At 52.1% G+C, this 22,526-nt stretch overlaps 2 protein-coding genes across 9 annotated transcripts in view; one reads left to right on the plus strand and one right to left on the minus strand.

Annotated features, from left to right (window-relative positions):
- Nucleotides 1–2,523, plus strand: part of SBF1 (SET binding factor 1) — a 27,458-nt gene extending 24,935 nt beyond the window's left edge. For all 3 annotated transcript variants that reach the window (XM_003783086.3, XM_003783085.3, XM_023509460.1), the window contains 5 exons: nt 700–807; nt 899–1,110; nt 1,691–1,778; nt 1,843–1,974; nt 2,056–2,523. In XM_003783086.3, the coding sequence (XP_003783134.1) occupies nt 700–807; nt 899–1,110; nt 1,691–1,778; nt 1,843–1,974; nt 2,056–2,154 (639 nt within the window). In that variant the 3' untranslated portion in view covers nt 2,155–2,523. The remainder of the gene's footprint in view (nt 1–699; nt 808–898; nt 1,111–1,690; nt 1,779–1,842; nt 1,975–2,055) is intronic.
- Nucleotides 2,524–3,266: 743 nt separating this feature from the next.
- PPP6R2 (protein phosphatase 6 regulatory subunit 2) overlaps nt 3,267–22,526 on the minus strand; it is a 73,168-nt gene continuing 53,908 nt past the window's right edge. For 3 of the 6 annotated variants that reach the window (XM_023509464.1, XM_012801180.2, XM_023509462.1), the window contains 14 exons: nt 16,386–16,595; nt 14,587–14,651; nt 13,696–13,811; nt 11,633–11,718; nt 11,068–11,148; nt 10,593–10,690; nt 10,085–10,142; nt 9,647–9,774; nt 9,232–9,395; nt 8,048–8,207; nt 7,876–7,964; nt 6,513–6,717; nt 4,230–4,451; nt 3,267–4,139 (listed from right to left, as the gene is read on the minus strand). In XM_023509464.1, coding sequence (XP_023365232.1) covers nt 4,094–4,139; nt 4,230–4,451; nt 6,513–6,717; nt 7,876–7,964; nt 8,048–8,207; nt 9,232–9,395; nt 9,647–9,774; nt 10,085–10,142; nt 10,593–10,690; nt 11,068–11,148; nt 11,633–11,718; nt 13,696–13,811; nt 14,587–14,651; nt 16,386–16,595 — 1,728 coding nt within the window. In that variant the 3' untranslated portion in view covers nt 3,267–4,093. The remainder of the gene's footprint in view (nt 4,140–4,229; nt 4,452–6,512; nt 6,718–7,875; nt 7,965–8,047; nt 8,208–9,231; nt 9,396–9,646; nt 9,775–10,084; nt 10,143–10,592; nt 10,691–11,067; nt 11,149–11,632; nt 11,719–13,695; nt 13,812–14,586; nt 14,652–16,385; nt 16,596–22,526) is intronic. The other 3 variants (XM_023509463.1, XM_012801181.2, XM_023509465.1) reach the window with 3 other exon arrangements.

The raw sequence follows: 22,526 nt of genomic DNA on the forward strand, positions 1-22,526 counted from the left end.
TATGTGGCTGGTGCCTTAGCCGCTTGAGGTACAGGCACCGAGCCTCTTGGTATCTTCTGTACTCCAAATACACTCTTTGCTATATATATATACGTATATGTATATATATTTTTTTTTTGTAAAGACACAGTCTCACTTTATCGCCCTTGGAAGAGTGCTGTGGTGTCACATCACTCACAGCAACCTCCAACTCCTGGGGTTAGGCAATTCTCTTGCCTCAGTCTCCCAGGCACCTGCCACAACACCTGGCTATTTTTTTGTTGTGGTTTGGCCAGGGCTGGGTTTGAACCTGCCACCCTCTGTATATGGGGCCTGCGCCCTACCCACTGAGCCACAGGTGCTGCCCTGTATATGTTTTTCATTGTTTTGTCTTTCTGTGCTCTAGTATGGATGTTTTCTTCTGAATAACCTTTTATTTTTTTTTTTTGGAGAAAGAGTCTCACTTTGTCACCCTTAGTAGAGTGCCGTGGCATCACAGCTCACAGCAACTTCCAGCTCTTGGGCTGAGTTGATTGTCTTGCCTCAGCCTCCGGAGAAGCTGGGACTATAGGCACCTGACACAACGCCTGGCTATTTTTTGTTGCACTTTGGCCGGGGCCGGGTTGGACCCTGCCACCCTTGGTATATGGGGCTGGTGCCCTACTCACTGAGCCATGGCACTGCGCTGAATAACCTTTTAGTTAACTAACTTTCTCCCAGGAGCTACAGCGGCTGGAGACAGAGCTGGGCCGACCCCCTGAGCGCTGGAAGGATACTTGGGACCGGGTAAAGGCTGCACAGCGCCTGGAATGCCGGCCAGATGGACGTGTGAGCAGGGATGGAGGTGGTGGAGGGCGTGTTGCTTGGAGCAAGTAGAATCTGCTCAGCCCTAACACAGGCCCTGCCCTCCTGCCCCCAGGGCACCCCTAGCTCCCTACTAGTGTCCAGTGTGCCCCACCACCGCCGCTCGCTGGGCGTGTACCTACAGGAGGGGCCTGTGGGCTCCACTCTGAGCCTCAGCCTGGACAGCGACCAGAGTAGTGGCTCAACAGCGTCCAGCTCCCGCCAGGCTGCCCGCCGCAGCACCAGCACCCTTTACAGCCAGTTCCAGACAGCTGAGAGTGAGAACAGGTATGAGGCACTCCCACCACCACGTGGGCCCCTCTGAGCAGGGTTTCGGATCGTAGGTGGTTCTCAATTGGGTGTGCAGTTGTCTTTAGGGAGCTCTAGTCATTTCTTAGAGTGGGAAGATCTGTGTGGTAGGCCATGCCGGTGGCCCAAGTATAAATCAACATTGGAAGGAGTTTGGAGCATAGAACCAGGGACCACAGGCAGCCTATGGGAGGGGCAGGGGCTGTGGGGGACTTGTGAGGTAGGGCCAGCGGGGTCTGTCTCACCCTCTGAGGCTGGAGGAGCCACATTGCTGTGGCTGAGACCTGACTGAGCGCTCTTCCTGGTGGGACTGCTTTCCCAAAACCCTGAGGCCCTGGTGTCATGGGACCCTCCATGGTGTCTGGAGGGGTGTGGTGGAGCCTTTGCCTCCTCTTTCTGGGGATAATCCTTTCCTTGGGCCTGCAGCCCTAGAGCTGCTTTAAGAACCCCCTGGCCAGTGCTCTCTGGCAAAGGGATCTTGATTTTACTACCTGGCCTGGGACAACTGCTGGGGCCTAGACTTGGCTGGGGTCTGATGGCCCTGGTTCTACACACATAGGTCTTATGAGGGCACCTTGTACAAGAAGGGGGCCTTCATGAAGCCATGGAAGGCCCGCTGGTTCGTACTAGACAAGACCAAGCACCAGGTGAGTGAGTGGTAGGGGGAGGAGAGACTGGGGAGGGGCTGCCCTGACTCCATGGCCCTTTTAGCTGCGCTACTATGACCACCGTGTGGACACGGAATGCAAAGGTGTCATTGACCTGGCAGAGGTGGAGGCTGTAGCACCAGGCACGCCCACCATGGGTGCCCCTAAGACCGTGGATGAGAAGGCCTTCTTTGACGTGAGTCTCAGTTGGGCCTGGAAGTTGGGAGGGAGGGGCTACAGTATGGGGCTGTGGAGTCACTGACCCACCCATTTCCAGGTGAAGACAACACGTCGCGTTTACAACTTCTGTGCCCAGGATGTGCCCTCAGCCCAGCAGTGGGTGGACCGGATTCAGAGCTGTCTGTCGGACGCCTGAGCTCCCCGGCCCTGCCTGGGCTGCTCTGCTTCCAGTCGTTACAGACCACTAGGGGTGGGCAGGGCCGCCCCGGCCATGTTTACAGCCCCGGCCCTCGACAGTATTGAGGCCCCGAGCCCCCAGCACTTGTGTGTACAGTCCCAGTCCCCACCCTGCCCCACCTCACCCCACCCCACCCCACCCGGCTGGCTCTAACTCCAGCATCATGGGTGAGCACCATGCCGGGAGGTAGCCATGGTACAGCCCCGAGATGGGCCTGTAAATAGTCTGGCCCCGTCAGTGTGCTGGCCCGGGCCGGCCGGCCACAGGTGAATTGTTTCTAGAATCAGAGTCTATATAAAGAGAGAACTAACAATGTGCTGACCCTCAGTTCTTGGGAATTTTGCTACAGATACCTGCCCCTTGGGATGTTCCTTCAGTAGCCCTTGGTGGGCTGTGTCCTGTGGTGTCTGTTGTGGGGCTTGTCACTGGCTGCTGCTTTCCTGTCTTAGTCCTGCCTGGCTGCTGTGTCCTTGCCTATGATACACTGGGGCTGGGGTGGGGGCTGGCAGTAGCAGAAGCAACAAGGGTTATGGGCATTGCAAAGGCAGAGAGAGGGTCTAGGTGTCTAGGAATGGCTACTGGTAACCTGGCTGTCAGGGAGGAGGTGAGCAGCGGGTGTGGAAGAGGGGAAGGGTGGTAGGGTGTGGGACACCCTGGGGGAAATAAGGGTGGCCTAAGGTAGGCTGTTGACACTGCCTGGGGCTTCCCAGGACCAGATGGATGGATCCTGCCCTCTGAATTGCAGGTTTGCGGGTAGGGTGTGCTGTGAACAGCTGGCCCTAGATGTACCTTGGGCATAGGGCAGTGCAGGGCCTGAGGCATGGAGTCATTTCTCAGACAAACCCTCTGACTTAGCCAGCGAGGACAAGGGAAGGCAGGAGAGTATGCTGGCATCTTGGGCCTACCAATCTTCTGACTGGTGTTTGACTCAGGACCTTCAGGTTGAACTTTTATTTTCTAACAGAAAAAGCTCAGTCCTGTTCACATTTAGAGACCCACTGCTGTGACATAGCTTGTACCCCTGTTCCATGGGGTAGGCCTGGGGGCCTACAGCTGAACACTACACAGGGTTTCCAGTAAGAAGGACCAGCTTTTATTGGGAATTAGGTTCTGGGCACCTTGTCAGATTATCAGAACATTAAAAAATGGTCTCCTGGAACCTCTGCCCAGCACTGTTGGAAGCCAGTACCTGAGCCCCCAGCACCCTACTGTGTCCCCCCTCTTCACAGACCAGTGGCTTCTACCATGCACGCCAACCACCTACTCCAGAGATTGCTGGTCTAGGCTGCTGGGCACAGGGACACCCTGCCAGGCCCAGGTGGTCTTGTTTTATTAAGGCAGTCAAATTTTGCAGCCTGGTTCCATGCCAGCTCCCAGAGCCATGGAGCAGCTAGGACCCTGGGGGTCTGAGAGCCTGCCTAGTCAAATTTGTACCTGGCCAGACTCCCACACGTTTGTAGGAGTTGGGGGGAGGCTTTGTGCCACAGTTGGATACAAAGTGCAAAAACTTGACTCTTCCTATGTCCATTAAAAAAAGAAATGAGTGAAACCTGAGCCTTGGTGTCCACACCCTTCCTGGCCCATCAGTCCCTGGTGGCATCTCAGGGTTTGGCCCCCAGCTCTGTGGGCAGAGGCTGCACCTCTGAGGCACTGCTGTGTTACAGGGCCTGGAGAAGGCTGAGGTTACATCCATTGTCCCTCAGCAGGGCCACTGAAGGTTGGGCAGGAGAGACGCAGCTGGGCCATGTGATTGGTTCCAACTGCCAGCTTTACCAATGCAGCATTTATTTTAAAATTAAATTAAATTAAAAAAGAAAACCAAATTGCATCACCAGGTAGTTTTCTTGATTAAGGATGCAGCCTGACTAGGGCATGCCGTGGCCAGGCAGCAGCAGCATCACAAGGGGCCATTTAAGGCAGCTCCTCCTGGCAGGGAGTCCTTCCTAAAGGAACAAGGTGGAGTTTCCACTCAGGCTATTGACTGCAGGCCCCATCCAGCTCCCCTCCCCTTTCTCCTTGCCCACCCTGCTCACCTATCCTTTGTCACCGTCTCCAGAGTGACCACTGTAGCTGGGGCTGTAGTGACCACCACGATGGGCCCTGGGGAGACTGCCATAGCCACTGCAGAGACTGCTGGCGAAGCCACAGGGGAGTCAGCCTTGCTTGGTGCTGTAGTGGTGGTGGTTGTAGGGAATACAGCCACGGCTGGGACAGTAGTCATTTCCTCAAAGGTGGGGCTGTTAGTATGCTCAGCCCTGTGTGGCGAAAACAGGCTCTGGTTATAAGAGACCCCAGTCTCAGTGCCACCCCACCTCACAGGGCCCAAAATCCAACAGGGTGCAGGGGTCCAGAGGGTGGCCTGAGAACTCTGAGCCCCTCCTGCCCCTGCCTACTATGGGCAGCCCAGGAGCTGTGTGCACTCCAAATGCCAGGACAGGGTCCCATTTGTCAAGACCTCAGGCCATCCAAGCAACACCCAGGACCTGCTCAGTGTGTAAGGTGCCTCATTCTCCAGGGGCCCAGGATGCTCCTGCTGCTTTATTTCAATTCCAACCTTATACTACATGTGGGTGGGGGATACCCCAAGTCCCAGCCGGCCACCTGCAGCAGACGGTAAGGTCTCTGAGCCAGATTCTAGCCCAGGGAGGGCTGCAGTGGTGCAGTGACAACTCCAGGGGACTTCAGCACACAACATGTGAACGAGGCAGCTTACTCTGTAGGAGGAAAGCTTTACCTACTTTTTAGAGCAGATTTAAGTTTTTTGGGGGGATGCTTAGGAAAAGAGAGTAAAGGTTTCTCATAAGGAATTAAGCCCACTCAGGACTCTGGTGTGATTCCAACACATGGGACTCTGGCTCAGGTGTTGGTGTCAGCAAGGACAGGCTCTCTTCCCAACAGTTGCTTCTGTGGCCTTGGCCTTTTTCTCCTGAGCTGTGACTACCCTCACTTACTGCAAATACACTTAGTGCAGGGTGGCTGGATGGATGGGCCATGCCTGTCGGGGGTCCCTGAAACATGGGCCAAGTAGGAGCTTTGAGCACAGATGGTGAGGCTACACACCAAAGCTGACCTGCCATGCCAATGGGTCTGGCCCAGCATTGAGCTCATAGCCTGGCTAAGGGAGTCCCAAGAGTCCCATTACCACATGGATATTCTAGACCACCAGGGGTCAGTGGGCAGGGCCTTCCAAGGTATCAGACCTGCCCTATCTATTGGGGGAGGAAAGGCAAGGGGCTCGGAGCACCCTTGGTCTGACCCTTCTTAACCATGGAGCCAGGAGCAGTCAGGGACAATGGAACTGACTCAAGGGCTCACAGGTGCTGTTTCACTCAGAGCAGATGCCAAGTCCTTGCCCACATGTATGGCCTGGTGTGAATGGTATCTCATCCCTCCTGGTGGGGTCCAGCCAGGGACTTTCCCTATGCTCCTTGACCCCTGGTGCTCCTGCAAGCCCAGGCCCACCTTCCTGTCAGCTGCACCTGATGCTGGTGCTTCCTGCTGGCCCAGCCTCTTGTGGCCCATCCTGTTCCCAGGACAGCACTAGCTCCTGATGTGCAGGTGTTCCTGGCTCCCCAGAGGCATGAGGAACCTGTCTGTTCACTGATGGGGCCCAGAGACCTTCCTGTGGGGGGCGGGGGGGGGGACAGGGTTGAACTTGCTAAAAGGACATTCTCCGTACTCCCCAGGGATAGCTCTTGGCCAGGGAAGACGGGTGCCAGAGGGGGACCGAGGGGCCTCTGTCCACCACCAACCCTAGCCAGGCTTTAGGTGCCTGAGTGCCCTTGTGAGACACTCCCTATCCTGTTGTCTGAGTGCAACAGGTGTTTCTGAGGTGCCTGGGTTGAGGTGGGCACATCTGAAAATCGGTGGGGGCAGGAGACAGGACTGGGCAAGCCCTAAAGATGCTTGTCGGCTGGACAGTAAGTTGTGCAAGCTGTACCCTGCAATCCAGGTTGCTCCAAGTGCCAAGCAGCTCAGCCATTCCCAGAACCCTAAGAGCTGAGCTGTCCTCTCCAATCAGGGCCTCTGTGGCGGGGGCTGCCCATCATATCCTGGGGTGCCATTTGGGATACAGACCCTGTCTTCTCAACTACTTTCAACAGAGAAAACAGGTGCTTGTGTCAAAGAAGACCCCCTCCCAACCTGTTCACTTTCTATTCAAATGCATGGGCATCAGTCCATACAGCAGTTCCTGAGCCAGCCCTTGTTGGGTCAGAAGGCCCTGGCCTCAACCTGCATTCAGAGAGCTGAGGACAGAGTCTGGAAACCACACTGTGCACCCAAGGACCCAGGCAGGCTAGGCACCCCCTTCAGACCTGCTGATGACAGCCGCCTCAGTCCTGGCCACTTTGGGAAGCAGGGGGGCCTCCGGGCCAGGGCCCCTGCCCATGCTTTCTGTGGCACCAGCTGCCTTCTCTTCATCCTCGCTGTCAGATCCCCCAGAGGAGCTGCTGTCAGAGACCACCAGGGGAGCCTTCCTGGTGACACACACGTTCCAGGCACATGGGGAGGCTGGGCCAACTGCAAAACAGAAGGACTGTGATGTCCAATGAGGGCAGGAAAGCCACAGAGTACAGCCAACACTGCCTTACATGTTGTATGGGGCTAGTATACAGGGGCCAGTATACAGTCCATGAGACACAGACATAGTCACTGCTGCACTATCTACTTGGGGCCAAGTATACAGTCTGTATGGGGCCAGTATACAGTCCATGAGACACAGACATAGTCACTGCTGCGCTATCTACTTGAGTCTGCAGGAACCATGTGAAGGGCAGACAGCTCATATACTTGCTGTGAACTCTCCATGAGACAGGGTGCCATGCCCTCAGATGAGAAAGCAGAGGCTTGAGTGGCCGCCTCAGCCCCATGTAGCCCTGCCATGGCTCCAAGCCCAAAGGACTTGGCACCCTTACAGCACTGGGGAGACCAGCTGTTACTCTCCTAGGGCTCTTGGCTGCTTGGGATGAACTTCTAATTTTAACTAGGGGGCTGGGGACCAGGGACCCTAATCAGGCCCCAGGATGGCCTCTTGTCACCAGTGTATTAGCACTCTTCTCCATGCTGGAATCCTAACACTGCTACTCAGGACCAGGGTGCAGACCTGGACCCTGCAGCCTGGCCAAATCTGGCTCTGAGGGCAGTCTAGTGGCCTAGATGTCCCTCTCAAGCCCCCTAGGGCTGGGGGTCCCATCTGCTCATGGCTGCTTCAGTCCCACAGGTGTATGCAAACCCCAGCATCACTACTGAGACATGGCCTCATGTGAGGCCGCAGCTTACTCCTCCCACTGCCACCAAGGAGAGGCTGGCCTGCCCCAGGTCCTGGAATTGGACAAGGCCAAGTGTCCCCACAGGCTAGAGGGTGAAGCCACTGCTGTTTTGTTTTTTTTTTTTTTTTTTTGTAGAGACTGAGTCTCACTTTATCACCCTCAGTATAGTGCTATGGTATCACACTACTCACAGCAACCTCCAATTCCTGGGCTTAGGCAATTCTCTTGCCTCAGCCTCCCAAGTAGCTGGAACTACAGCTGCTCGCCACAACACCTGGCTATTTTGTTGTTGTTGTTGTTGTTGCAGTTTGGCTGGGGCCGGGTTTGAACCCGCCACCCTTGGTATATAGGGCCGGCACCCTACCCACTGAGCCACAGGCACCGCCCAGCCATTGCTATTTCTACTCACGAGCTTTCTCCAGATCCTGGCTCTGGCTACCTTCAGCATGGCTGCACCCTGTGTCCACAGGAGAGCTGCACCTGGGCCCTGATTCGGTGCTGCAAAAAAGGATGAGATCAGTGGGAACCCTTGGGAGATGGGCACCCCCGGCTCAGCCCCCACGTGCTGATGTGTTTGGTACCAGCAGAAAGGCTGGAAGTCGGTGAACTTGGCCCAGCCTCTCTCCTCTGGAGCCAAGGTGCTGGCTGCCCACACGCTGGAACCCCTGTCCCTCACCACTCCTGGAGTTGTGGGTGTTGAGTTCACTGATTCATCAAACACTGCTGTCCACTTGCTGCCTGCTAGGGAGAGACAGTGTCAGGTGTGCATAGGCCTGGGGTGCTGTGGGCAGAGGAAAGGCAGCATAATCCACCCTGGGTCACAGAGTTCAGTGGGAACTTAGGGCTATCCCTGGGATGGATGCTTGGACTGGGAAGTGCCCCTGGGAGCAGGTTTCCACCAGAGGCTGTTGTGGCCCCAGGTCCTCTGAACACTGAGAATAAGAAGGGCAGCTTAAGGGAGTTGACAAACCACTGACACCCTGGGGTATGTGGGAGTCACTGTGCACCTGCCCACATGGGGCTGCTGGGCACCTGCAGGGCTGATGATAGATGTGGAGGTGATGTGGCTACCCCGCACATTCTATCCAGTGTGTCCTGCCTAGGACCAGACCTGGGAGAGGCAAGGCAGCTTGCTGAGCATGGCTGCCCCTTCCCTTGCTTTGCATGTGGGCTGCCTTCCTCCTGTTGTGGACATTCCTGCCTCCCTAGGGTCTCAAGGCCCATCTTCAGTCTCAGCTGAGGGCATGGCCCCTCCCAAAAGAGATGCCTGCCCCTCCCCTGAGTCTGAGCAGCTTGGTGCCACCTGCAGGGCAGAAGTGAGAAGAGAGTCTTATGAGAGGTAGTACCTATGGGGTGGGCTGGCTCCTGCCCTAAACATCTGGCTGGGCCACTGTGCTGCGTGAATGTGAGGGGTGGTCAGGCCACGTATGTGACACATGCTGCCCAGACTATGGGACAAGCCCTCCCTAGTGGAGACGAGCTAGACACCAAAAAGCCTTGGAGATGTGGCTGAGTAACCATAGGAGAGGAGGTAGAGGCAAGAGACTATCTGGTCCTGGGCATAGTGCAGAAGGACCCCTCCCAAGGACACCTGGGCACCTGCTGCCCCCAGATCTGCACAAAGGCATATGCAAACAAGAAGCATAGATACAGGCCACAGGTGGCTCTAGATGCCTTGGCTCCAAACAAGGCCCCTGCAACACCCAGCCGGGATACCACATCCTGTCCCCCACATTCACATCCACTCCCTAGCACCCAGCACTACCTTCTGAATCACCCTCCATGGGGGGACCTTCGTTCCTCACAGGGGCTGTGGGGGTGCCCACTCCAAGGGCGTCTCTGTCTGCTTCAGAGCTCGCCTTTCTGTCCTGGCCTCTGTGCTCCAGACCATCCTTGGTACAGCTCTCTGAAGCCTGGGGAGCTCCAAACCTTGGAGGGAAAGTGTGAGTCAGAAGCCAAGTGGCTCAGGGTAGAGGACTAGTGGTGGCCCAAGGCAGGGGCAAGGGCAGGAAGGGCCCTGAGAAAAGAACATCGATTAGATCCAGGCCTCAGCACTGTGGCTGCATCTGGTCACTGGCACTCCAGGCCCTAGGCTTACGCTCTACGAGGTGGTGGGACCCTTGACAGAATGGCTGCTGCCTGTCCCTGGGCAGAGCTTTGAGAGGACAGTGGGCACGTACCTGGCTCTGGCCACCGCCTGGGTGGCACAGCGAGTCTCCTTGTCTTCCCAGATGTCCTCCTCCTCTTCATCATCATCAAAGGGCTGGATGCGGTCGCTGCAACAGGCCTCAAACAGAGCCGCACTGGGCTGCAGGACAGAACCCGGAGGTCGGTTTCTTGAGGCCCTCAGGGAGATGAGAGGCCTGGCCCTGGGCTCCTGCCTGGCTAGAGGGTGGGATGGGGCAGCATGGGGGCAACTCTGCTCTGTGCTTCCACACAGGGCCCCTCCTAGTCCTGCCACATATGCCTCACTGGCTCAGGGCCCCCCACGTACCCCGGTGACAAAGGCCAAGCCATGGGCACAGCCTGAGCTTTCTGGGCAAGTGAGATAAAATGGCTGCATGTTCTGCCCCCACCAACATTCCCATGTGTCCCAGGTATAGCCCCTGCTCACTCACACTGTCTTCATCGGCATCAATGTTGAAGTTAATCTCTGCAATCCTGTCGAATGGGGCACTGCAAGAACAAGAGAGCTAGGGCAGTGCCTGTGGCTCAGTGAGTAGGGCACTGGCCCCATATACTGAGAGTGGCAGGTTTGAACCCAACCCCAGCCAAACTGCAACAAAAAAAAATAGCGAGGCATTGTAACAGGCGCCTGTAGTCTCAGCTACTCAGGAGGCTGAGGCAAGAGAATCGCCTAAGCCCAAGAGCTGTAGGTTTCTGTAAGCTGTGATGTCACAGCACTCTACCGAGGGTGACAAAGGGAAAAAAAAATCAAGAGAGCTGGCCCTCAGCACAGTCTCTGCCAGGGCTGGTCCAGTGGACTTGGCACCCTCAAGTAGCCAGAGAACATTTGCTGTTCACTGGGGAACACCAGGCCACCATGGGACTTGAGTAGCAGGGAGGGAGAGGGATCATGCCAGTGTTGGAGGTAGAGGGTCTCCTGGCACATGTGAATGGACTCACTTCATGTTGTCGTCCTGATCTGCAAATTCCTCATCGTTGAAGCCAAATTGATCCACGAAGTTGGCGGTCATCTGCTGGATCTGGTATTCGGAGAAAGACTGGGAGGGAAGGTGTCCGTCATAGAGCAGGCCACAAACTTGGAGGTCACTCTTTGGAAACCAAAATCTCTCTGGTTGTTTGGGAGCTTCTCCTCCAGCAAAAGTGGGTGCTAAATTCTGTCTGTTGAGGGCTCAACATTCTACCAAAACTCAGACTGCACATTCACTCTGGTCATGTCAGAAACAGCATTTTATTGACTAAATTTCAAATGCAGTCTCCTTAAAATGAAGTGACTTTGGAGTTCTCCCCCCAGGACCCCTCTCCCCTTCACTTATGAAATGCTATCAGGGACAGGTCTAAAAGACTAACTGCTTACAAGCGCACACAGGCGCTGAGAAGGGCCGGGCAGGGTGCAGAGTGCCGGCCACACCCTCACCTGCTGAAGGGACAGCTCGTTAGGGAAAGCACCCTCAATGTCCTCGTCCTCACTTGAGGAGTGAAGGTGGTGAGTGCTCACCTAAAACACAGGCCAGATGGGGTGGGAGTGTGAGCCAGCCCAGTGCCCAGACCCCATCCAGTCCAGTGCCCCAGACCCATCCAGCCCAGCCCAGTGCCCCAAGACCCCACCCAGATGTCTGGGCCCAGGGGCATGCTGTAAGGAGGTGGCCAGGTGGGGCCAAGGCCCCATGATGGCTCAACTCCCTGCTGTAGGTGGTACGTTGTAGTCTGAGGCAAATGGAGCCCTCTGCCAACAAGCAACAGCTCCTGACATGGGAGGAAAGCAGTTCAGGGCCAACAGCAGCTCTGCACGTGTGTCTGCAGGGAGCCAGCCTGATATCAGACCAGAGGCTGCATACACTTGCAAGGTAACCATGGGTACCCATGTGCTAGATAGCAGTCAAGACTGAGCCTGGGCACTATGCTGCCTCCTGACTCCCTGCTGGCCTGTCAGTGTCCTCAGGCCGTGCTGTATGCCTTAAAGAGCACCCGCGCCTCCTCACCAGGTCCACGGTGTTCCTGCGATTGGTCTCTGTCAGTGTCTCCTCCACAAAGCTTTCCCAGCGGCCACGGCAATCTGCGGGGAGCCCTGCAAGGGAAGTGCTGCCTGGTGAGCCCCTGGGGACTGTGCAGGTGGTGTGGGGCACCCAGGAGCTCTGGCAAGCACATCCTGGTCCTGGGAGGGTTGGCCATGCTACTGTGGTCCTCCATCTAAGTGCCCAGAGCAGGACAGGAAGGGTCCTGCAGGGCCTTGGGCCCACAGTAAGGACAGGGCACACCAACCCTACCAAGACCTTGGTGGGCATTAAGGCTCTAGTTTGCTGCTGTGTGAGCCCCTAAGGAACTCTCAGAAATACAGAAACCGTGGTTCCTTCTCCATATCAGCTCACAGGCACCCTACAGGCCTCTGTGTGTTTATCTTTTGAGGAAAGATCACAGCCCCAGAAAGATGCATGATCTGGAAATGGTATGAAATTAAAGAGCCTCTTGCATGCCCCTCGCCTCCCCAAACTTCCCCATCTAGGAGAGCCTTCTCTGACCGCACTTCTACCCCCTCCACTGGCACAGGGACTGCCTCCTGCTGCACTTGCAAAGCTAATCTGGCCCACACACCCTCCTCACGTGTGATAATGGACCGGCAGCCCTGACCTCACTAGGGTTGTGGAGTAGAACCTCTGTAGGAAACCCCGTGGTCCTGGGAGGGGCCCAAAGCAGGAACTTGCTAGATGGAAGGAAGACCACCCAGAGTTTTCTCATCTGACACCTGCCCAGGGGACCTAAACAGGAGAGGGGCCATGGCTGAGATGACCCTTGGGGGCAATGAGGTGGCCAATCAAGTGGGGTCCACAGCCCTGTACCTGCCTCTGTCCCCCAGGTTGTGACCATCACCCGCTGTGTTGCGGTTTTCTCAACAACATGATGTGGAGCAGATACCAGTACCTTCCCCAAGAGCAGTGGGGATCCAAGGGTGTGTGCCTGCTTCAACCTTCCCAACGGGCAACCTGTACCAGTAAGACTATCTTATGACATCCCTGTAGGGTTGCAGCCCACACTGAGAGGGCCAGGCCCTGGGCAGATTCATGCGATGTGAACACTCTTCACTGGGTACAGGTATCTGTCTCACTGAGGCCCAGACCTGTATGTGCTGAGGGCTGACTGTGCTGCCCAAGATAGCAGGCGTGACTGCCATCCACCAGCAAGCTTGGGCTCCTACCCTCAGAGTCCTGACCCATCTATGCACACACCAGTTCATGAGAATCTCTGAGTCCACCTGCTTGTCCACTAGAACCATGCCTCAAGGGGCCTGGGCACCACTCAGGCTGCAAGACCACACAGGCTTATCTGAGCCACCTGATTCCTCTGCCCGGGCCCTCTCCTGCTCATCCCTACATTCACATCAGACAATGAAGACATGGCCACAGAGCCTGACAGTGTGCCTAGGACATGAGAGCCAGGAAGGAGTTGGGAGTAGAGGGTGCCTGGGGCAGCAGGTACCATGGGCTGAGGGCAGGGGCCACAAGCTATACTGAGGGGCTGCTCTGTTCAAGCCAAGAGCAGGACCAACCACCCCCAGCAAGACTCCTGTCTCTACTACCTGCTCTTAGGAAATAGGCACCACCGTATCTCTGGCTCCTGAGACGTGTGCTAGGAAGGTCCTTGATGAGCTTCCACATGAGCTCCGAGCACCGCAGGAACATGGCAAGGCTGGCCAGCACTCAGGCAAGACCATGAGTGGCCACGAACTATAGGAAAGCCTGGCAATGGTTATGGCTTCTAAGCACCTGTGCCTGACAGGGGTTGGGTCTCCTGTGCCACTACTCAGAAACCTGACAGGGTCTCCACATATCTGTCTCATAGAGCAATACACCAGACCCAACCCACCCTGAAAAGAGAGTACCATGAGCAAAGAAGAGAGGCTACAGGGTCCATCCCAGTATCAGTGTGGTTATCGCCTGCAGTGGGCAGGGGCCGGGGATAGCATGTGGCAGCTGCACTCAGGACACAGCCAATGTCAGGGACCCAGCACCCACAACCAGGAGAGGGATGAGCAGAGCGAAGGGCTCACCTCGGATGACCTCACGGATGTGAGTCTGCACAGGGCCCCGCTCCAAGTTCTGCACCACCGCATTGGCAATCCTCGTGAGGTGGCCCATATTCCCACGCCTCATGCCACCTGCAGCCCTGAAAGCAACAGCACCATCAGGGCAGCCCCCTAACCCCACCCTGTGGCTGGGAGATTCTCCTGACTAGGCTCCGGGGTTAATCTCAAGTAGCCACTTAGAGTGGCTCACAGGACATATGTCTGCAAAGCACCTGCCATGTGGTGCAGGCTCACCACCAGAAAGTGCTGGGACAGACACTGCCCTTATCCCCACTTCACAGACAAGAGAACCGAGGCATAAAGGCCATGGTGTGGCCCTAGTCCCAGCAGTGGAACAGCAGAGCAGGAGCTGACCCCAGGACTATCAGGTACAAAGCTCAGGCCCAGAAGCACCAGATGGGATGAGGTGCGGCCTCCATACCACCAGGTGGGCCCTGGGCTCTTTTCATACCACTGCACCCCTCCTGCACCACCTGGGGTCTGACTGCTCCCAGCAGAACAGAGGCTGGGGGGGAACCAACCTTTGGCCATATGGCACAGGAACATCCAACTTAAACAGAAAACATGGGGAGATTAAAAGAAAAACATATCTCTGTGCAAAAGTGCTGAAAGAGGGTATCTCAGGTTCTTAGGGCAAGTCAAGAACAGACATGGGAACACAGGCTCTGGGGAAGGGGCTGGTTCCCTGCCCCAGTGCACTCTTGGCCACAACTTGGCCTGGCCCTATCATCTCCTCCGTCCTCTTTCCCCAGCAGCATTCACAGCCCGGGAGCACAGAGCTGAGCAGTCAGCTGACACCCACACTGCCCTTAGAGCTGTGCAGGCAGCATCATCTCGTGTCTGAACAACTCTTACTGTGTGTGGTCGTTGGCTTCCCAGGCCTCCAGGATCCTCTGTACCAGGCAGCACTTCTGGAACAGCTGTGGGGCAGGCAGCCAGAGTCAGGGTCTGCAAGGCTGCATGCAACCCCCTGCCCACTCCTGGACTAAGCAGGGCCAGTAGTCACCATGTCTGAATAGGCTCTGCACCAAGGGCCATGTGGGCCACGGCACATGCACAGCTCCTAAACCAGAGAGACTAGTGCCAGGGCCCTGAAATTCAGGTGTGATAGCAGGACATACCCTGCTCTCCTCTGGTTCCTGGATACCCAGTCCTCATGGCCATTCTTCCACCACCTTCCTCAGTGCCCAGGAGGAACCACTGGGGCCTGTAGCACTTTTTCTCACCCAACCCTGACACAGACTATTTTTTGCACCTAGGATGTTTATTCTGGACTCGGACTCACACCCTTATACACCATGGCCTCCCTATCTGGGTAAGAGTCCCTCAGTGGCCTGTGTGGCCCCTGAACACCCCTTCCTGCCATGTGGCTCTCACCAGTAATACTGCCTGTCCTGGACTGCTCAACCCTTGGGGCACCATCTGTGGGCCAGGCTGGACCTGATTCCCTCAGTGCTAGCCCACCAGGCTCTCACCCAGAAGGCACCAGGATACCTGTCCTGGGAGGGCAGAGTGCGATCTACAAGCTCACTCCAGCCCTATCTATGGGACCTTTGGCCAGACACTTGGGGTGACCCTTTCTAAGCCTGTCCTCATATCAGCCATGCAGCTCAGTTGAGGCTGCTCCCTGCTGCCCTTGCCCTCCCAGGCCAATGGCCTCAAGTGGCATCTGAGTCGTCTTTGTGCTCAAGGTACCAAGCTGCTCCTTTCCTTCCTTTCCTAAGGAAACCTAGAAAGGCCTTCTCTCTGCCAGATGTGACAACGTAGAGGGCAGGAAAGAAGTTAAGACACAGACCCAGGCACCAGCCCCTGTGCATAGCTCCAAAGGAGAGACAGCTGTGAACACACAGATACATTGGCCTTCCCAGGGGACAACAAGGGGAAGAGGAGGGAGGAGTGACACAGGGTGAAGGTACCTGGTTTTAGTTAAAAAGATCCATTGGTGGCTCCCGCCTATAAACCTAGCATTCTGAGAGGTTGAGGCAGGTGGACTGTTGAGCTCAGGAATTCAAGACCAGCCTGAGCAAAAGCAAGATCCCCATCTCTAAAAACTAGCCAGGTGTCTTGGCGGGCACCTGTAGTCCTAGCTACTTAGGAGGCTGAGGCAGGAGGACTGCTTGAGCCCAAAGAGTTTGAGGTTGCTGTGAGCTGTGATGTGTTGCTCAGAGCTATAAAATGAGACTCTTATCTCAAAACAATAAAAAAACAAAGGTCCAAACCCCAGGAAGTTTTCTCATTGGAATTTGACACTTTTTCTCTTTCCCTTGGTTTTCCCTTCATGGTCTGCTCCAACAACAGACTGACGCTCAGACACAGTGGGGCCCCTCCCAGCACAGCTCTGGAAGGAAGGGTACTCCTGGGGCAGTGTCCAGGTGACTCTTCTAAGAGTGGCAGCTGTCCATAGGCAAAAGTGGCCTGTTGCAGATGCTGCCCCTGCCCTTCTACTGGCTCCATGACCTAGACATTTTCTTTACAATGTGGCGCCCTTGTAGGTGAGAAGAGAGAAGCACCACCTACCCCATAGGAGGCCACAGATCACACACAAGGCCCTAGTGGTGCTGGCTGCAGTACCCACCACTGACATTGATGTCAGCATGGTCTAGGGGGCTCAGGCTACAGCGAGAGGCGTCATAGGGACAGTCGCTTGGACTTACGTGGGTCACCATTGTGTTCTCAGGGAGGCCAGGTGCAGGCTGCGGGGTCTCCACATTCCTGTTCTCACTCCCAGGCAGAGGTTCCACCCTGCTCTCAGATCCACTGGCATCTGCTCTCTCCTCCCGAGAAGTGTGGGAGAGAATGGCAGCTATGCATAGTTCCACTTGGAAGTGCAAAAAGTTATTCCAGGTATATTTAAAAAACAAGTCCTGGGTAAACAAAGGACAAAAGAAAGTTTTCTCATAACGCTGAACCACAATGATGAAGGAAAACCATTCCCAGATGTTAGACCCTAACTTCTCATGGGTTCAGTCTTCTGGCAGCCAGCAAACTGTTTTGGGTTTTTTGTTTATTTGTTTTTGTATTTTTGAGACAGTCTTACTTTACTGCCCTGATTAGAGAGCCATGGGGTCATACCTTATAGGGGCTCAAGTGATCTTCTTGCCTCAGCTTCCCCAGTAGCTGGGACTACAGGTGCCTGCCACAACCCCCCAGTTTTTCTATTTTTATTTGAGACAGGGTATCACTCTTGCTCAGGCTGTTCTCTGTGAGCCACCACGCCTGGGTTTCCAGTCTGTTAAAAGGCTAAACATTTTCCTAGATAAAATATACTTTACAACATACATATTTTGCTGTATGATTTCTTTTTCTCAAAATCAATTTTTCTTTGTATTTTATTTTTTTTTAATTATTATTATTATTATTTTTGAGACAGATTCTTATTATGTTGCCCTCGGTAGAGTGCCAAGGCACCACAGTAACCTTGAACTCTTGGACTTTAGCAATTCTCTTGCCTCAGTCTCCCAAGTAGCTGGGACTACAAGTGCCTGCCAGAATGCCCGGCTAGTTTTCTGTTGCAGTTGTCATTGTTACTTAGCTGGCCTGGGCTGGGTTCAAACCTGCCAGCCTCAGTATATGTGGCTGGTGCTATAACCTCTGTGCTATGGGCACTGAGCCTGCTATATGGTATTGTATTATTTGAAGTAATTGAAGAATTCCTTTGTAATTTTGTCTCTAACCCATGAGTTACTGTAAGTGTGTTAAACTCTCTAGCACACAGTGATTCCATCCAGAACAAGTAGGCGAGGTATAAGCCCAACCCAAGCAGTATGTGTTGAAGCCCAGAAAAGGTTCTGGCCACCTCAGGAATAGCTAGGAGACAAAGATGGCTGAATGAGGACAGCTGCTGCCTGTCTCCTGATACGGGCTCTTTTCCAGACCAGTACAGTAAGGGGAACACGGGCCACCTCACAGATACCAGGGGCCACAGCAACCTGTGTCCCAGACCCTTTGCTGCCCACAGAAGTTGGCAGCAGGAGCAAGGCCGGAAGCCCAACTGTTTGGTACCTCCTCCCCCACAGAGACAGTATAAGATCTTGGCTTCATCTTCTCTGCCCACGTCACCTTACACAATCTTGGAAGTGGCTTTACTGTGTCACTTCATCTGCCAAATGGAGTCAAACCCACCTCTTGATGGAGAAAAGCCTTCACCAGATGGCTTTGTTGGTGAATTCCACCAAACTTTTAAAGAAGAGTTAATATCAATCCTCCTCCAAAAAGTTGAAGAGAAGGGAAGATTTTCTAACTTATTCTGTGAGGCCAGCATTACACGGATACCAAAGCCAGATGAGAGCACTACAGGAAAAGAAAACTACAGACCAACACTTCTTATGAATATTGATGCAAAATACTGGTAACTGAATTCAGCATCATATTCAAAGAATTATATATCATGACAAAGTAGGATTCATTCCCAGAATGGAAAGATAGTTGGACATAAGAAAATCAATCAATGTAATATACCACATTAACAGGATGAAGGACAAAAACCAATGATCTTCTCAATTCATACCCCTCAAAGGGTATTTAATCTTTATTTGCATAGCGGTGAGAAAAAAGAAAAGGCACTTAAAAAAATTCAACAAACTTTCTTTTTTTTTTTTTTTGAGACGGAGTCTCAAGCTGTTGCCCTGGGTAGAGTGCTGTGCCATCACAGCTCACAGTAACCTTCAACACCTGGGCTCAATCAATTCTCCTGCCTCCGCCTCCCAAGTAGCTGGGACTACAGGTGCCCATCACAATGTCCGGCTATTTTTTGGTTGCAGCTGTCATTGTTGTTTGGCAGGCCCAGGCTGGATTCGAACCCGCCAGCTCAGGTGTATGTGGCTGGCGCCTTAGCCGCTTGAGCCACAGGTGCCGAGCCAACAACAAACTTTCTTCATAAAAATAGTCAACGAGAAATAGGAGGAAACTTTGCCACACAATAAAGGAATCTATGAAAAGCCACCCCTAAGAGCATATTCGATATTGAAAGACTGAAAGCTTCTAAGATCTAACAAGGCAAGGTGCTCACTCTCACCTCTTCTATTCAACACAGTACTGGAAGTCCTAGCCAGAGTAATTAGGCAAGAAAAAGAAATAAAAGTCCAAATTAGAAAGGAAAAAGTAAATTATCTCTGTTCCCAAATGACATGATCTTATATAAAGATTCCACATAAACTGTTATAGCTAATAAATGAATTCAGCAAAGTTGTACAATGCAAAATCAATACAAAAAATCATTTGCACGGCTCAGCACCTGTGGCTCAAGTGGCTAAGGTGCCAGCCATATACACCTAAGGTGGCGGGTTTGAATCCAGCCTGGGCCTGACAAAACAACAATGATGGCTACAACCAAAAAAAAAAAAATAGCCAGGCGTTGTGGCGGGTGCCTGTGGGGGGACAGCTTGAGGCTCTGTCTCAAAAAAAAGAAATCATTTGCAGGACAGCACCTGTGGCTCAAGGAATGGAGCACTAGCCCTTTATACTGGGGGTGGTGAGTTTGAACCTGGCCCTGGCCAAAAACTGCAAAAAAATATATATATATCATTTGCATTTCTATATACTAGCCGTTAACAGCCCCAAAAAGAAAATTAAGAAAGCAATTTTATATACAGAGTGGCCATAAAGTTTGCAATTTAAATAGTGTGCACACGAATTGCATGTGAACTTTATTGCCAGCCTGTGTGATGGCATCTGAAAACTGCAAAGACTGGTGAAACAACTTAAAGAAGACCTATTTAAATAAACGCAAAAACACATTTGTTCATGGACTGAAAACTTAATATTGTTAAGACAATATTACCCAAGGTGATCTACACATTCAATGCAACCTCTATCAAAATCTCAAGAGCATTTTTTTTTTTTTTTGCAGAAATAGAAAAACCCATTCTAAAATTCGCGTGGAATGTCAAGGGACTCTGAATAGCCAAAACAATCTTGAAAAAGAACAAAGTTGGAGAGCTCACACTTCCTACTTTCAAAACTTAACTACAAAGCTACGGTGATCAAAACTGTACTGCTGACACAAGGATAGTTTCAAAAGAAAGAAAGCAGTAAGTATTGAATAAAGATGTTAAGAAACAGAAATTCCTGCTGGTAGGAATGTAAAATGGTGCAGTCCCTGTGGAAAATAGTTTGGTGGTTCCTCAAAAAGTAAACCACAGAATTGCCCTATGATCCTGCGCTGTATCAAAAAGCACTGAAAGCGGGCAGCACCTGTGGCTCATTGGGTAGGGCACCAGCCCCATATACCAAGGGTGGTGGGTTTGAACCTGCCCACGGCCAATAAAGTAAGACTCTGTCTCAAAAAAAAAAGTACTGAAAGCATGGACTCAAATGATTATTTGTACACTCACCCGCACAGCAGTATTATTCACTTAGCCCCAAAATAAAAGCATGGCAAGTGTCCACTGATGCACAGATAACCAATTATGTGGTCTATAATACAATGGAATATAATTCAGCCTTAAAAGAGAAGGAAATTCTTGATAGACCTATATAGAACACCCCATCCCAAAGATAAAGAATGTACATTCTTCTCATTATCCCATGGAACATTCTCCACAATTGATTATATCCTAGGATACAAAACAAACTTCAACAGAATCAAAACAATTGAAATTTTACCTTGCATCTTCTCAGACCACAAGGCACTAAAAGTGGAACTCAACTCCAACAAAAACATTCAACCTCACACAAAGGCATGGAAGTTTAACAACCTTATGCTGAATGACAGCTGGGTAGGAAGAAATAAAAAAGGAGATCACTGGCTAGGCGCCTGTGGCTCAAGTGGCCAAGGCACCATACACATACACCTGAGCTGGAGGGTTCGAATCCAGCCTAGGCCCACCAAACAACAATGCCAGCTGCAACCAAAAAATATCCGGGAATTGTGGCAGGTACATGTAGTCCCAGCTACTTGGGAGGCTGAGGCAAGAGAATCACTTAAGCCCTGGAGTTGGAGGTTGCTGTGAGCTGTGATGCCACAGCACTCTACCCAGGGCAACGGCAGAAGGAGAGCACATCAACAAAATCACAAGCCATCTTATGGAATTGGAAAAAGAATAATCATCTAAGCCTAAACCCAGCAGAAAAAAGTAAATGTCCAAAATCAAATCAGAGATTAATGAAATTGAAAACAAGAAAATTAATTCAGAAAACTAATGAAACAAGGAGTTGGTTTTTTAAAAAAATAAATAAAATAGATAAACCTTTGGCCAGACTAACTAGAAATAAAAAAGTAAAATCTCTGGTAACCTCAATCAGAAATGATAAAGAGGAAATAACAATTGATGCCATAGAGATACAAGAGACTATCTCTGAATACTACCAGAAACTTTATAGCCAGAAATTTGACAATGTGAAGGAAATGGACTAATATTTGGAATCACACCATCTCCCTAGACTTAGCCCAGATGAAATAGATCTCCTGGATAGATTTTAAGCACTGAGATCAAAGAAACAATAAAAAATCTCCCTGGGCAGCACCTGTGGCTCAAAGGAGTAGGGTGCAGGCCCCATATGCAAGAGGTGGCGGGTTCAAACCCAGCCCCGGCCAGAAAAAAAAAAAAATCTCGCAACAAAAAAATGCCCTGGTCCAGATGGCTTCACACCAGAATTCTATCAAACCTTCAAAGAAGAGGTTATTCTTATATTGCAGAAATTATTCCAAAAAATTGAGGAGGAAGGAATCTTCCTCTAACACGTTCTACGAAGCAAACATCACCCTGATACCAAAACCAGGAAAAGACCCAACTAAAAAGGAGAATTTCAGACCAATTTCACTAATGAATATAGATGCAAAAATTCTCAACAAAATTCTAGCCAACAAATTACAGCTTATTATCAAAAAAGTCATATGTCATGATCAAGTAGGTTTCATCCCAGGGGTACAAGGCTGGTTTAATATACACAAGTCCATAAACCTTATTCACTGTATTAACAGAAGCCAAACCAAAGACTATATGATCCTCTCAATAGATGCGGAAAAAGCATTCAATAAAATTCAGCATCCTTTTCTAATTAGAACACTGAGGAGTATAGGCATAGGTGGCACAATTCTTAAACTGATCGAAGCTATCTATAACAAACCCACAGCTAATATTTTACTGAATGGAGTAAAACTGAAAGCTTTTCCTCTTAGAACTGGAACCAGACAAGGTTGTCCTCTGTCACCATTACTATTCAACACAGTGCTGAAGTCCTAGCCAACACAATTAGATAAGACAAGAAAATAAAGGGCATCCAAATGGGAGCAGAAGAGATCAAACTCTCGCTCTTTGCTGACAGTATGATCTTACACTTAGAGAACCCTTAGAGACTCAAGCACAAGACTCTTGGAAGTCATAAAAAAATATAGTAATGTCTCAGGATATAAAATCAATGTCAGCCACATACACCTGAGCTGGCGAGTTCGAATCCAGCCTGGGCTTGCCAAACAACGACGGCTGCAACCAAAAAATAGCCAGGCATTGTGGCAGGCGCCTGTAGTCCAGCTACTTGGGAGGTGGAGGCAGGAGAATAGCTTGAGCCCAGGTTGCTGTGAGCTGTGATGTTACGGCACTCTACCCAGGGAGACAGCTTGAGGTTCTGTCTCAAATAAATAAATAAATAATCAATGTCCACAGGTCAGTTGTTTTTGTATACGCCAACAACAGCCAAGATGAGAGGTTAATTAAGAACACAACTCCCCTGGCTCGGCGCCTGTGGCTCAAGTGGCTAAGGTGCCAGCCATGTACACCTAAGGTGGCGGGTTCGAATCCAGCCCGGGCCCGCCAAACAACAATGACGGCTGCAACCAAAAAATAGCTGGGCGTTGT

The sequence above is a fragment of the Otolemur garnettii genome, unplaced genomic scaffold (assembly GCF_000181295.1).
Source record: "Otolemur garnettii isolate 467f Iridium unplaced genomic scaffold, OtoGar3 scaffold00007, whole genome shotgun sequence".
Taxonomy (NCBI): Eukaryota; Metazoa; Chordata; class Mammalia; order Primates; family Galagidae; genus Otolemur; species Otolemur garnettii.